The sequence below is a fragment of the Corvus hawaiiensis genome, chromosome 7, assembly GCF_020740725.1.
Source record: "Corvus hawaiiensis isolate bCorHaw1 chromosome 7, bCorHaw1.pri.cur, whole genome shotgun sequence".
NCBI lineage: Eukaryota > Metazoa > Chordata > Aves > Passeriformes > Corvidae > Corvus > Corvus hawaiiensis.
In genome coordinates, this window is record NC_063219.1 from 15488469 (window position 1) to 15503700 (window position 15232).

The following is a 15232-nucleotide window of genomic DNA, read 5'->3' on the forward strand; positions in this document are numbered from 1 at the left end:
CCTGCAGCATGCAACTTAACAGCACAGCATCAAGTGTTCTGTAATTATTTCCAGCAAGATCTCTATTTTACATACACATTTTCTAAGCATGACCTACATTCACATTAAGAGCAGTACTTCCTACCCAAAGAGAGACCGTTTCATCCAAGTGGTAACTTAGTTTTTAAAAGCAACGTAAGGCCATTTTACATGCATAAAAGGATGTGTATTTGATTTTTCATATCAACTACACTGCAACTGTAACACAGTAATCTCCACACAATTTAAATACTGCTTCTTTCTGAAAATTACCAAGTTTTACTCTTTTAAGAATTAAAAAGTATCACACTGAGGTATAAAAACTAATATGCTTGATAACCAAATCCAACCTTGGCAAAGTTTTTTTTTCCACATACAATAGCTCTAACATTCCCCAGACTTGAAACAAAGTGATCATGATGCAGGTCACTGAGCTATTTCAGAATTTCTCTCCAACAATACGGAGAGTTTTCTGGCTGGTAAAGAAAACCCAGGACTTGAAACACATCAGCTACCAGGAATAAGGGTCTTCTTGCTGAACTACAAAGACCCATCATTCAGAACATCAATCAGGATGAGCTTGAAGAGACCATATTTTTTTGAAATTTCCTTCAGAACAGTATCAGAATTTCGTACAGTCAGTGCTTATGACTGCTGTCCTAAAACAAAGCACTGGCATTACCTAATAGCCAAAATAATGGAACTGGACCCCTTGGCAGAAGCTCTGTAAACTCATCAAGGTTTTTCTTACTCTTTCACACAAAGAAAGTAGATTATGCACCAAATACATTCTTTGAATCAAAAGCATTTAATAAACTTAAATGAACGCAACAAACCCCATGAGAATGACTGCAGTACCAAACAAGAGTTTCTATTTCTAAAATGTTTGAGTTCCTTTGTTCTAACATTTACATGTCAGCTGAAGACAACACCTAACTATAACTCATGTGAAAAACACACAAAATTACATGTGAGGACTTTTTCAAAAACAGAACTTCAGAAATATCCCAGTCAACATCCAGGAGAAACTCTCTGTGCAGGACCTTGTAGAGGAGAAACTAAGGACATGGTTCTATCAGAACACTTTCAAAAAAAATCCATCAAGTTATTCGGGATCCAACAGTAGATAGAGCTCTGTAAACCTGGAAGCAATTCTAAAATGAAAAATAAGTACCACATACAATGGCACAAGACATTCTACAAAGTTTGTCCTGAGAAATGTGGTTGCCATAAAAGCTTCAGAAAAGGACAGATGAATGAATCAGACAAAGACTCTCAAAGCATCTGCAATGCTCCAAAATTAACAGCTGCCCACCTCTGCACACATATTAATGATGTTCCAGACCTCAGCTTCCACTAAAGCACTTTTTTAACCACAAAAGCATCTGCAAGCACTATCTCATTCTACCAGAACAGGTGAAACAATAACTTCTCTTTTCCCTGTTTGCCTAATGTGAGCCAGATTTTCACCAGGCCGTTTTAGATTTGTTCAGATACTGACTTCAGCACTTGCTGGTGCTGTTCTGCCCAAGATCTTTATAAATATCTCTTAGAGAATCCTATATCAATCAGGATGCATTTTTTAAGAGCAATTAAATACCTTTTTCTTTCCATATTTCTAGATTTTTTTTCTGTATTTTCAATATTTATAGATTAGGAGGCATTCATATTGGACAGAGAAGACACTATCTGTCACAGACATCTCAGCAGAAGATAAAAATGTACTGCTATTTTTCACCTACAACAGCCACATCCAGAGTAGCCCAGGAAAACTTAAGAGCAGAATTTTCATCCATTATTTTCCTCACCTAACAAAATTGCTTATAATGAACTTTTACAAATGCAACAGTCTAAAAAGTCGATTTTTTCAAATAATTTTCAAAGAAAAGTCATATACAGACTTTGGTTGTCTCAAATAGGGGAAACACTTCCTTCCTGCTATACAATCTAAATTTGGTGATATTTCAGGAAAGAGTCATTTTAATCCTGCAGTTAAGAATTATCATGCTGTTCCCCACATAGGCCAAATTTCATCATGTCCAACTACAGCAGCAGTACCAGACAGCTCTCCACATGCTGGAAACTCTCCCAATGGCAAGAGCTCTCCAGCACAGAACACATCCCAAAGGCTGCACATGTTACAGGCAGCGTTGCAGGCAGCCCACTCCCCCTGCACTGCCAGCCTGCCCTCGGCTTGCAAGCACAGCCACAGCGCTGCACTGCAACAGAGCAGCTGCTCTCATCACTCAGGTAACAGCAGTGCTACATCAAAACTGCAGAAATGAAAGCCTACACCACGAAAATCGCAAGTGACATCGCAGAATTATGAAAGAACACAAGACTCCTCTCACAGCAGTTTTACACTGCAATACAGGATATGAAGAATCCCCATGACTGTGTTTACTTTCACTGCAATTATGACACAGAGTGAGTCTCAACCTTCACTTATTCACCAGAATTTAATGCTACTGTTCTGACAATTTTGAGCAATTTGTTGTCACAAAGATAGAAACATCAGAGAAGTGAAATGACAAAAATAAGAACATTTCTATGTCATAAAAGGTTCTCTGGCCTTGCATTTTTGTTTTTAATGTGATTTCATTTTCAAGTTGTCTTAAGTTGTTACAACTATATATTCAGCAAGTTCTACTACCATCTGATAAAACAGTTTTCTCTACACCTTCATGAATTAAAAGTGCTGCATGAATGACCCTTTCATTTGACAAGGCCTGCCTAAGTAATACCATCACCCCTCTATCCATCTAGCTGTGACAATAAATACAACTACCCTGGAAAGTTTCACCATATGAATCACAGGTTTTAAGACAAAGAGGCACAGACAAAGTACAAATTTTCAAACTCCTTTTCAGACAAGCAATTGTCTCCTTTTTTAAGAAGGATCCCCCAACTGTAGAACCTCTAATTCTCCACCTTCCTAGACACAGGCAATTGGCTGTTTTCGTATCACTCACCATCTTCCAGTCATTTTACTGAACAGTTTGTCCCCAAAACTCAGGAAATACCACTCATATTCCTCCTACAATTAGTCAAAGAAACACCTGCAAACAATTCTTGAAGGACTATGTTCAGAGCCCTAAGGGCATATGGAATCCAGACCGAAATAAACTCCTTCCACTGCTTGCACACAAAAGCTGTACTTACCCTAAATTTGTAAAGTATGACATCTAGAGATGACATCATATAAGGGCTGTGTTACTTAAAACCAACAGAATTAGGTATAAGAAGCTGCCTGCTCAAGTTGGGATTTGGTCTGTGCAGAGGCACTTACCTGTTTAGCACACACACAAAAAAAATGCAGTTTGAGAAATGAATACAATATTTTCAAACAAAAAACAAAACTCTCACTAATCTTTGCAATTCAATCTGTACAGCTTAACATTTCCATCTCCAATACAAAATGAATAGCAAAAACCATTTTCAAAATTTTGGCCTTTCAGAGCTGCCTTGGGAGTTTCACTGAGTACAGCATTTGCTATGTGGTAATGCCAAGACACCTGAAAATTAAGGTCAAATCAATTCACCACAAGATGACTATCACTTCACTCCTTTAAAAAAAACAAGAAAAGCATTTTGGGCTCCTTTGCGAGAAGGGGAATTGAAGTCATATTCAGATAGTAACTGCAGAAGACCCCCAAACCAAACTTCAGATCTAAAACTGGTACTTTAAAACAGCTTTCTTCCTCAAATGATAAAACACATCACACTGTTTATGGAAAAAGCCAGCTCCACAAAAACTCCTCTTGCTGCCCATATCATTACACAGCCTCAAGAGCAGCACAGAAAATGGAAGAAAATGTTGCTTGGTTTAGGGGTTTCTTGTATAATTAATTTAAAACAGAACAGAAGGAATTTCCTTAAGTATGTTTTTAATTTTAAAGATACTGTGTCACACAGAAAATTCAACTTAAGATTACATATTGAATATTACAAAGTTGAGCATGCTGTTTAGAAAAGAAGCTAAATGTAACAAAATTCAATACTTTGAACCTTCACCAGTGACAAATAAATCTCTAATTCTTCACTGTGTCCTCAACAAAAGCTACAAGTATAAAAAATACAAGAAAATTTCAGGGAAAGTAAAACACACAAACACACAGAAAATATTAACATTTGTTCATCCTAAGAAAACAAGACAAAATCCTCTTCTCTTTGTAGTACTTTTAAGCACAGCCTTTCCAGAGGAGAAGTGGATTATTGGCACTGTATTCCCCACTTGTTCTTTAATGAAAAAAATCTTTTATATATGTATAAATGGTTAAGTAAATTATACCTCTGTATTAACTATCCAACTGTTGATCAAATGAGACAATTCATTATGCAAGACAGGCTCTTATAATCCTTACTTAAATGAAGGGTCTTAAAATGCTACAAACACTTTTAACAGGCTCATCACAGTAAAAAGTTCTGTTTCCAGGGATCTGCATTTGGTGTACAGATGAGTATACAAACAAGAAAAACAAAAATTAGAGGCTTACCCCTCCCTCTTGCTCCAGTCATCAAAACTGAATTTCCCCTACTGTATTTGTAGTACATACTGAATTACTGACTCCAATAAATGTAAAGACTGCCTCCATATTTAGAAAATACAAAATTTACATTTTAAGCAGATAATAAAATAGGAATGATTTACAATAGTTCTATTAACTCATTCCATCAAGTGGTTATAGAAGCAGCCTCAATTTGGAGATGATTTTATTATCATCACCCCCAGACAAATATAATAGCGATTCAGAGTCTACTGATAACTTTCTACCTTCTGTTATCCAAACTGATTAATTTATACAGACGCACATAGAGTCAAAGAATTACCTCTTTCTCAGGAATGGACTGCTATGGCAGTGCACTCATAATGTGACAGAAATGCTACAAAACCAACATCCTCACCAATTTAGGCTGATTGCATGCTACTCTTTGATCCAGAGATTCTGCACGCTCAATCATTCTCCCCTTCTGAGACAGAGTCTCTTCATGGGCATCACATCTCTAAGGACACGAACACAAATAGGCCTAATCTCTGAAGCTAATTTCTGAGATCACTAACAGATGAATAAAGTGAGAAAACTGAGACGTGTATCAGAGAACACCCCAGACTGATTTATCAAAAATAACAAATAAATGTAACGTCACAGTTTCATTCTTCTCTACAACTCCTTTCACTCCCAGTTCACTAGTTATTAGTCATGGTGGAAAAATCCCATTAATTTTACTATCACCATTTCAGCGCACACACACATATATACTCCATCACATAAAAAGCTTTAGCTCTCTTTCCCACAAATGAAATTTATCTAGATCTTATTAAATTGACATGAGTAACTCAACACATTAATTCCCTCTCCTTGGAAGGCAAATCCAACACCAATTTGTGCAAAAAGCATTTCAAAGGATCCAGGATCTATTGTATTCAGGATACAGAAAATACAGCATTAAATAGAAGCAATATCCCCAATAATCCAGTGAAATGAATTACAGTGGACAGTGCAAAATACTTCATATAATAGACATAAAACTCAATCATGGAATAAATGCAAGGCAAAAGCATATGAAAGGAAAAGATAGAACTGCTTATATTCTCATTATTTATTTAAAATGTCTAGCCTTTCTAGAATACCATTAAATCCTGAGCCTTAGCTCATAGCAATAATTCCACAGATTAAGTAGTATTACCTCTCAAACTTAATTTAGTATCCCTATACTTTACCCAAGAAAAATGGGAAACCAGTGTACATAGTTCATACTTTTCAAAACATTATTTGAATAATCCTATAATTCATTATTTCTCTGTCAAAAATAACCACCCCTTTTTTGAGCATCTGCTCATATTGGCATTTTTCAGTGTCTCTGAAGCCTGTCATCCACCTCAGCCTCTTCTTCTGCTGTTAGCAGTGTAGGGGATAAGAGGCTGGCTTTTGTTTTTACTATTTCTCTTTTCTCTAATATTTATAAATAGTGAAATTTACTGTAAACTTTCCATAATGGCAGGGTATCTTTAGTATCTATACAATTTTTTTACTCTCCCTTTGGCTAAATATTTTTGGCATGTCCCTCCACAGACCCAAATGTATGTTAGCTGATTCAAAAGAGTCATTTAATTTGGGATATTTAACATTTTTACATTTCCCACAAGTTGTGGGACCTGTGGTTTTTACCCAATTAAAAGTAGGTAGACAACAAACTTCCACACCCTGCAGCAAATGCTCTGCCTCACACAGAAAGCTATGAACAACCTCCACTTCTCAAGGCAACTTACAAAGTCAGCACCTAGTTAAAAAACTGAGAGTGAATTGCAAATGCTGCAATGCCCAGCATTGCTCAAACTTACAGTCTAAAAGGATACACCTAAAGATAATTGAGAACCTGCACTGTATATTGAGTGAACACATACTATTTAATGGTTACTATTAAAGCAAATCAAGACAAATCAGTGTGCTTTGAATTTATACTACACTATTCAGTAATAACTGGCTTTGTATATTTTGTTTGACACACTACAAGTTTTTGTTTGAACAGAGATCAGACTCAAAAACACTATTTCAGCTAAGTTTGTATATTCCTGTCTGGCAAAACCAGCAGTATCAAGAAGAGACTTTGACTGTTTTATGAGACAGACTCTACAAAAAGACAAGCACTGATTCTGCTTTCGAAAGTCCCGTATTACCTACAGGTTCTGTCCTGACCCTTGCATGCTTAATAAGTGTCAGCCCCACTGCTCACAGTTTTCACTGGGGGCCACAGAAACAACACCTGACATTTTCACTAGAGGCCTTCAGGCCCAAAGAGCAGCACTGCTGCTGCACAAAAGCTCGAAATAACCGGGCTTGATACCTGGTATCTTGATGAACTTCTCACTTACCTTAAAATTGTCCATCTAACAGCTCACTGCCTCAGTCATTCCCTCCTCCTCCCTCACTTCACACTCCCACCATCCCGGAGCAAAGCAACAGCGCTGCTCATGTCAGCAGGAAATTCACAACAAAGTTATAAAATACCCTAATATAAACATTGCATTTACTTAGAGGAGTTTTTAAGAAAAAAATACTAAATTTATGAGCTGGCACAGAACTAGCTTTGGCTATGTGTTATAACCACTACACACAGGCTACTAAAACCCCACACCAAGTAATATTTGTTCCTCACCCTGCATTTCACTGAGCATAAAACAACTTCATTATGGTAACACTAAGCCAATAAGGCAAGCACTTATTTATTATTCAAACTGAAATACCATTAAGAATAGATACTAAAATGACATCTACTGGGAAATAAGCTACAGGAAAATGGAATAGCATATATAGAGTCTATAATTCAGAGCATATAACTTTAAATTTGACAGAGCAACTTATTCATTGCACCTGAGAAACAGAAAATTAAGATTTCTCACTGAAATAGACACAAGTCACTTGCAAGAACATATTAATTCACTCACTTCAAGAAAGAATTGCCAACCTAACCAATGAGAGCCCTGAGAAGAGGAAATGCTCCTAAATTTAGTGTGCTGTGATGATGTTTCATCTACTGACACGGAGTTTTGCTTCACAAAGCAGCCCAATGACTGAAGCACCTCGTAGGGATATCCACCAAATTTACAAACTTATTTAAGCAAGAGGTCAATTTCAGGTGTGCAATTAAGTGTGAAAACACAGAATTTGAAACAAAATTTAAAAAATAAAGGGCCATCAGCCTCTAGACATAGACTCTACTGAATAAATTTGCTGCAAACATGGTATTTAAATCAATGTTTTCATCAAGAAAATATTCTGCTGAACACTACAGAGTAAGATTTCACTTGCTTAAAGCACTGACTGAAGAAGCTCTTGCCTTACATAGGCACCACTTTCTGCCTTAGCACTAAGCCACAAAGATTAATAACTGTAAACTCAAGTAAAACACAAGCAATGGACAATAAATTTCAGAGAGCTGATTAAATGTAGGATGCAGATGCTTGCTACTCTGAATTAAAATTGTTGGTCAATATAATTCAATAACCACAGTCTGGAAATAAACTACAGAAGGGAACAACTAGAATGCCACTTGTAACCAACATTTAGTGTTACAACATTTATTTTATATTAGCAACTTGCATATTTACAATTTTTTTTCATACCTACAAATACTCCAATCACCACTAACAAAATGGCTTATGCTATTTCCATATCCACTCAGTAGAGGATCAACCCTGCTTTTCCTCAACTCCGGGTTGAACTTGTGGCACTATTAAATGCATTAAATTAGCTTTCCTGGCAAAACACAGCACAGCTGATGAAAATGGAAAGTTAGATTGGTTGAGTGATAAATCCTTCACCAACTCTGCCAGCTTCACTGACTCACTTAAAGGAAACATGCTCTAGATTATCCTCACTAAATTTCCCAAACCTAACAAGCCACTTTAGCAGTAGCCAGGTGGCTGCAGGAGTGGCCTCTGAGAGACAAGATCAGGAGCTGCCCCCACGTCAGACAGACCCAGTTCTAAGCCAGCTCCAAAAGAGCCCCACCAGGCAAAAGCCAGTCAGCGATGCTGGTGGCACCTCTGTGATAAGGTATCTACCAAAGGATAAAAAATGCTGTGAAGCAGCTGTGAGAGGAGTGGGAAATATGTGAGAGAAGCAACCCTGCAGACAGCAAGGTCAGAGAAGGAAGAAGGGGAGAAGGTGTTTCCAGGCACTGGAGACCCCCCTGCAACCCATGGAGAACCCCATGCCCGGGCAGGTGGATATGCTCTGAAAGAAGCTGCAGCCTGGCAGAGCCCACAGAACAAGCTTCTGGCAGGAGCTGCAGACTGTGGAGAGAAGTCCGTGCAGGAGCAGGCTTTTGGCAGAGCTGTGGCCTGTGCAGCACACACACAAGAGCAGCCTGTTCCTGCAGGACTGTATCCTTTTGGGCAGAACCCATGCTGGAGGCATTCTTGAAGAACTGCAGCCCAGGGGAAGGACCTTGTATTTGTGTTTTGGAGCACTCTGTGAAGGACTGTATCCCACCGGAGCCAGGCCACATTGGAGCAGGGGCAAGACACTGAGGAGGAAAGAGCAGCAGAGACAAAGTGATATGAATGAACTAAAGCATCCCCCATTCCCTGTTCCCCTGCACCACCCCAGAGGGAGGAAGTACAAGGGTTAGAAATGAAGGAGTGAAATTGAACCCAGGGAGAAGGGGGAAGGTGGGTTTAGTTTTGATTTTGTTTCTCACTGTCCTACTCGATTTTTAATTGGGAGTAAATTAAATTAATACTCCCCAAGCTGAGTTTGGTTTGCCCATGACACTAATTTGTGAGCGACCTCCTTGTCCTTAACTCAACCCATGAACTGGTTTTTTTCTTACTTTCTTCTGTTGTTCAGCTGACGACTGAGAGTAAGACAACAGTTTGGTGGGCACCTGGCTGACCTTGAAGCTTAATCCACCACTGCATACTTCAAACTTAAAATCACGTGGTTTTAATGAAGTCCTATCATAGGCTGATGGACAAGATATATCCATGTAATAATTCATTGCACTTAGGAGTAAGACACTATAGCATATTGCCCATGTACTCATTACTATTGTTTTACTAGCTTCATAGGTTTTTTAGAGTTTCAACTTGTTAGCATCTTCCTGAACTTCTGGACTAATATTCACTGGAGCTAATCAATATCCACTTTCATGCCTGCAGAACAAGTGTTCAATCACTGCTAAGATTAATCACCCCTTCACTGAAGTTGGATTATAAAATAAACAATCTTAAGGAACAGAAAAAGTGAAAACAACTTTCCTCTCATACTCACACTTCTGATAATTAAATACATTTTACAAATCTCAGTCACCTTTGTTAAGGTGATACAGTAAAGGTCTCTCTTCTCTTCAGTAAAGAGAAGAGATCATTCTTGAACTTGCTTATAAACCATAATGCCTGCAATTCCCTGTATAAATATACAAGTTATATACTGGTACCAGCCATCACAAGCAACTCCATGGAAATTTCCCATTAGTAAAGCTGTAACCACTAAGTTGCTATTTGTAAAGACCATCATTCCTGTAATTTAAAACTAATACAGTAACAGATGCCTTATTCTCGTTCAGTCTACTGAAGATGCTTCCAAATCTATAGCCACTTGGTTTTTTCTTAGGAGATCTAAGTAAAATTAATAGATATGTGGAAAACAACTATGAAACTCATTGATCTATGGACTGCAGTAAAATTTACTGAGAAACAAGTAATTTTCACCCTTATGTCTAGTTAAACAAAGCTATCTGCAGGAATGAAAGCAGGTTATTTCCAGTAATCAGCAGGATGGATTACTAAGAACAAGAATAAAAATCTACCTTCTACCCTTCCCCTCACTAACACCAGTAAGAGTGTTTCTGTATATAAAATGCAAACAGTCATGGCAACATGAAGAATACAAAGGGAGGAAAATCAGAAGCTCCCTCTTCCTTTTCAGTCTCCAGAGCTGACAAGTAAAGCGTAATAATCTTGAATAACTAAAAAACAATACAGAACCTTTTAGAAGAATCCAGCCAACACAGATGGATCAGAGAAATCAGAGGTTCCTTCTGAAGGCTGGGCAGGGGACGGCAGCTTGGCTTTTCACTCAGTTCTGCGTGCTGTGGTGGTGGGACCTCCCCCCACCTCAAATCTCTGCCCACCAGACACTTAGAGGCTGAAATGCCTCCACCTGGTAATTTTTTCTGACTCTTTCAGCAAAGAGTTACAGACACAAGCATTCTGTTACTCCAGAAAGCTCCATGCACTGCACAAAATGAAGAGCTGATTTTTAAAAAGAGCAAATGATACTGAGAAACAAACAAAAGATTATTCCAGAATAGACTTACATGGGACAAGCTCAAAGAAACTTAACAGGGCAAGCCAGTGTTGGAATTTATGTCACTATTTCAGTAACAAGACGTGCAAATCACGTAATTGTATGCTCTTGTTACTTATACTATCGTAAGTAGAAATTTTCTTTATGATACTCCTGAACAAAATTAAGCAGGAATATGAAAGTTTTGTAGACACAGCACACTGTCCAACTATTATCTGCTCTTTATGAAAGACCAGATAAATCAATGTAGACTGCAAATATCAAGTACATCGAATAATCAAGTTTGATAGAATTACTCTGTTGCCTGTTTAGACTGAGACTGAACTTGGTAACAGAAGACACAGCACTAGTACATAAAGCACTGAACAGACCATGTAAAATTTAACCCATGATTGACATCGTGTCTGATACCACACAAACACCCTCCTAAATAAAAAAGCTTGTCTTCCCCTTCTCTTTAAGAAGCAGCACGACATAAAAACAACTGTATGATTTCTCCAAGTTATTAGAAGAATAAGATGGTTTTGACATGAAAAAACTTTTTCCCCCCCAAACAGCAGTCTTTTGTCTTTCACTGCTGCAGGTCCTTTTATTATATATTTGCTGTATTTCCTATAGTTTTCCACAACATTTAAAGCTGATGTGCTCTGATACACCACCATATCACAGACTCAAGGGAAGGATAACATTTAATGTAACATTCCCTGTTGCTAAAGTAATTGAGCTACATATCAATCATAATTTGGATAAACACTGACAAAATTTTTAAGAACTGATTTTTCATTTCATAAGCAGAAGTCAAATGAGTTACAATTGCCACAGTTCTACTATGAGCTAGCAATTTCCTCATGTATGAGATTACATGTTTAATTATTTTGAAGCTGCAATTATGTTGCTGGGTGGGGGGGAAGAGAAAAAACACATTCACTGTAGCACTGAACTTCAAATTCTGTTACACTGGCCTATGCCTCACTGGCTCTTGAAACAGTTTTTGTACTGGACAATACAACTTCAAAGCAGCAAGCAGCACAGAAAGGGAGTGGCTTGTCTACTGAAATATATAATACAGGCCCCATCACTACAGCACCTACCATCCTTCATAAACTTCAGGTTTAAACTTCAGGTCTCAGTCACATTCTGAGCCTCCCCTAGATCTCAAGATTATCCACAACAAATCTTCTGTCAGCAGTGAAATACTACAGGATTACAGTAGAATTAGTTCATCTTCATTACATGACTTTCTGGACAATTATTCTTCCATGCATTTCCAAGCAGTTACAAACCCATCTTCCCCACAAAATTTAAGGCTACTATTTTGAACATAATTTGGACTTTTTTTGGACATAACAACTTTAGAATAATAAATACTATTAGAAGCAAAACCACAAATATCCAATTAACCAACAGTTCTTCCCCATTAATCTATTCCCCTCCTGTAGAAAAGAAAAAAATAGCTTTTTATAGAGATCTGGTGCAGCAGTTTACGTAGCTCTGGCACTGTGAAGGTGGGACGGGCTTGCTGACAGATTTGTTACTAGGACACTCGCATCACTAAATCCAGAATCCCCTCACACTGAACCTCTTCTCCACAACAAACCCACTCTGTGATGTCTCAGAGCATTCCTAAAGCCGGAGCCTATTGCCTGGCTGATGTCCTCCATTCCCCACTTGTTTAAAAATTTAAGCATGTTCATGCTGTGACCCATACTGCAGCTCACAGTCAATGCTCACAACACAATTTAATTCTTTAATTCTCACCTCCCCCTTAAAGCTCCGTGTTGTCATGATGCTTGATAAACTGCCAACAGTCAGGATATGTGGTGGTCAGAATCCATCAGGCTGACCAAGAGTGCCTCACTCTTTTCCTTTATTCACCATCTGTCTGTATCCATCTCCTGTGATCCCAGACTGTCCTTATGGACTGTGTGCTGTCTGGGGCAATAACCATCTTTTTTTCATTCTCTATTTGCACAAAACAGCATGGAGTCCTCTTCTGCAGTTTTCACTAAGATATTAAAAGTGGAGCTGTTCCATAGAGATTTTGCAAACTTTGGTTTATACAAAGAATACAAATAAAAAAAGGTAAAGAAAAAAAAAAACTACATGCAGTTCTTTCTATCTGGTTCTGCCTTCCAATACTCCTCTCCCATATTCCAGAAAAATCAATTTTCAAAGAAGCAGAAATTTAAACACATGTATGTCAGGTTATAACTATAAGAAAATATTTCGACACATCTCTTAAAAACCCTAAGTCACATCAATTCAACATCGGAAAAGTTATTACATAATAAAATACATCTACATAATTTTACTGTAATTGACCTATTTTGTAAATGACTCAAAATAAGCAAAGTCTTCTCTCTAAAGGACAGCTGGTCATTCAGCAATTCAAAAGAAATAGTGAGAGCTTTTTTACAGGAACATTTTAAGTATTCCCTGCCTCTGATTAAATAGTCTCTCCCATTTTCACTGACAGAACAGTCTCACCACAGATCTCATCACTAGCTGCCCTCTGGAAGCACACAAGCACTCTGCCCTTCGGGGACTGCATTGAAAACAATTCTGGGACACTGTGGAATTCTCTCAGCACTGACACCACAAATCCATGTCATCCCCCCCACCTTTCTCTCCTGCAGACTCAGACACGTCTTAGGGTGTCTTCTTGTGTGTGCTGGGGGACAAAGTTTTCATTTGGCCCTACTACCACTACCAAAGTAAACCGACAATATTTTGCCTTTCCTTCCACTAGAAAGAAAAAAGGAAAGTCTTAACACCAGCCTGGCTTTAGAGCAGTCACCGCAAAAACCACACTATGCCGTAGCAACTTGCATTTGATCTTTCCCCCTAATTCTGTACTAGCTCTACTACATCATGCTTTTATCCTGCACCTACTACTTGGTAGCTGCCCTTCCTATGAAATTCCACAGTCCTGCTCGGGAAGGGAAACACAAACGGACAGACATAACCCTACTAAAGCATATGTCATTCTGCACTAAATTAACAAGCACCAACACTATATTTGTAGGAGTCAGCTGTGCTCTCGGTTTATCACATCACCTCAGAGCCAGCAGCAAAGGAGACCAGAACGTGCGGAGGGAACGAAAAGAGGCGATAGAGACACGATCTACAATAAACATTCACTCACAAAGTACAAGGAATTCAATTTAGGAATCAATTACATATTTAAGCGCGTCGTCACGCCGGGGGAGCTCACGCTGGAGGTGAAGCCGCTTTCCCCCCCCCGCCCCAGGCTGCAGCAGCCGGCGCTGCCCTCCCGCCGCCCTCCCGCCGCCGCGGGCCCGGCGAGCGGGGCAGCCCGGCGGGCAGCGGCCGTGAGGGCGCGCCCCTGCCCGGCCCGCGCGGCCCCGGCCCGCACGCACCTGGATGTAGTTGGTCTCGCAGTACTCGGCCACCCGCTCCAGGTTCGTGTAGCTGTCGAACAGGGCCCGGCGCCCCCCCGGGATCTCCTCCTCCAGCAGCATCTGTAGCTCCGCCATCTTCACATCCTCTCACTCACCCACCCACCCGTCCGTCCGTCCCTCACCCCCCGCCCGCCCCGCGCGCTCCCCCCGCCCCCCGGGCTCTGCCCCGCCGCCCGGGCCCGGCCTCGCGCCGCGCGCACGGAGCGCGCGCCAGACCCCCACCGCGGCGGGGGCGGGGCGCGGCCCCGCGCCGCCTCTTGCGCATGCGCCGCCCCTCGCGGTCCCCCGCGCGCCCACTTCCGTGCCGGTGGCGCGCGGGGGGCGTTTCCGGCGGAGCGGGGGAGGGGCGCCGTGGCCCACGGGCTGCCCCCCCCCCCCCGTACCGCTGTCCCGGGAAACAGTAAATAACCACGCGTGAGCTCCTTCCGGCAAGTCCTGGCTTCCTTTTAAAGCGTTTTGCCTTAATTCACTCACTGGCGGGTTGCTGGCAGCGCGCCCTCCAGAGCTCAGGGCTACGGCCACCTCTGCCGATGCCCCTGGGGGCTCTGAGTGCCGTGTGAGCGCCAGACCCTCCTGCTCCTGTGCGGCCGCCGATCGGCTCTTCTCATCGCCGGAGGAAGAAAAGGTTTCCTCTGTGTGGGTCCTCTCTGAAAAGCTGCTGTTGTACAGGGGGGTGAGGAAGGGTGAACTCCCAGCCTCGCCAAAGTAGCGCACAATGAAGGGTCAGCAGAAACAGAGGAAGGACAGCCTCGTGGCTGAAGCACCGCACTGAAGCCATCAGTTAGGAGGTCTGTTCGGTCAGTTCCTGGCTTTAACACTGACTTCCTTTATGTCCCAGGGAAGTCACTCTACGAGTGTGATGAAAATATCCACCCTTCGAGGAAGGCTTTCCCAATCAATTCCTCCACGTGAACCTAGAAGTAACCTTTCTCCCACAAAACAAAACCCCAACCAACCAGCTCTCTCAGCAGAAGTGTC

At 40.6% G+C, this 15232-nt stretch overlaps 1 protein-coding gene across 18 annotated transcripts in view; it reads right to left on the bottom strand.

The window, feature by feature from the left end:
* The window catches only part of ABI2 (abl interactor 2), a 66766-nt gene extending 52382 nt beyond the window's left edge, over positions 1–14384 (bottom strand). For 15 of the 18 annotated variants that reach the window (XM_048309304.1, XM_048309303.1, XM_048309305.1 and 12 more), the window contains exon 1: positions 14213–14384. In XM_048309304.1, the coding sequence (XP_048165261.1) occupies positions 14213–14329 (117 nt within the window). In that variant the 5' untranslated portion in view covers positions 14330–14384. The remainder of the gene's footprint in view (positions 1–14212) is intronic. The other 3 variants (XM_048309306.1, XM_048309298.1, XM_048309295.1) reach the window with 1 other exon arrangement.
* Between the last annotated feature and the right edge of the window lie 848 nt (positions 14385–15232).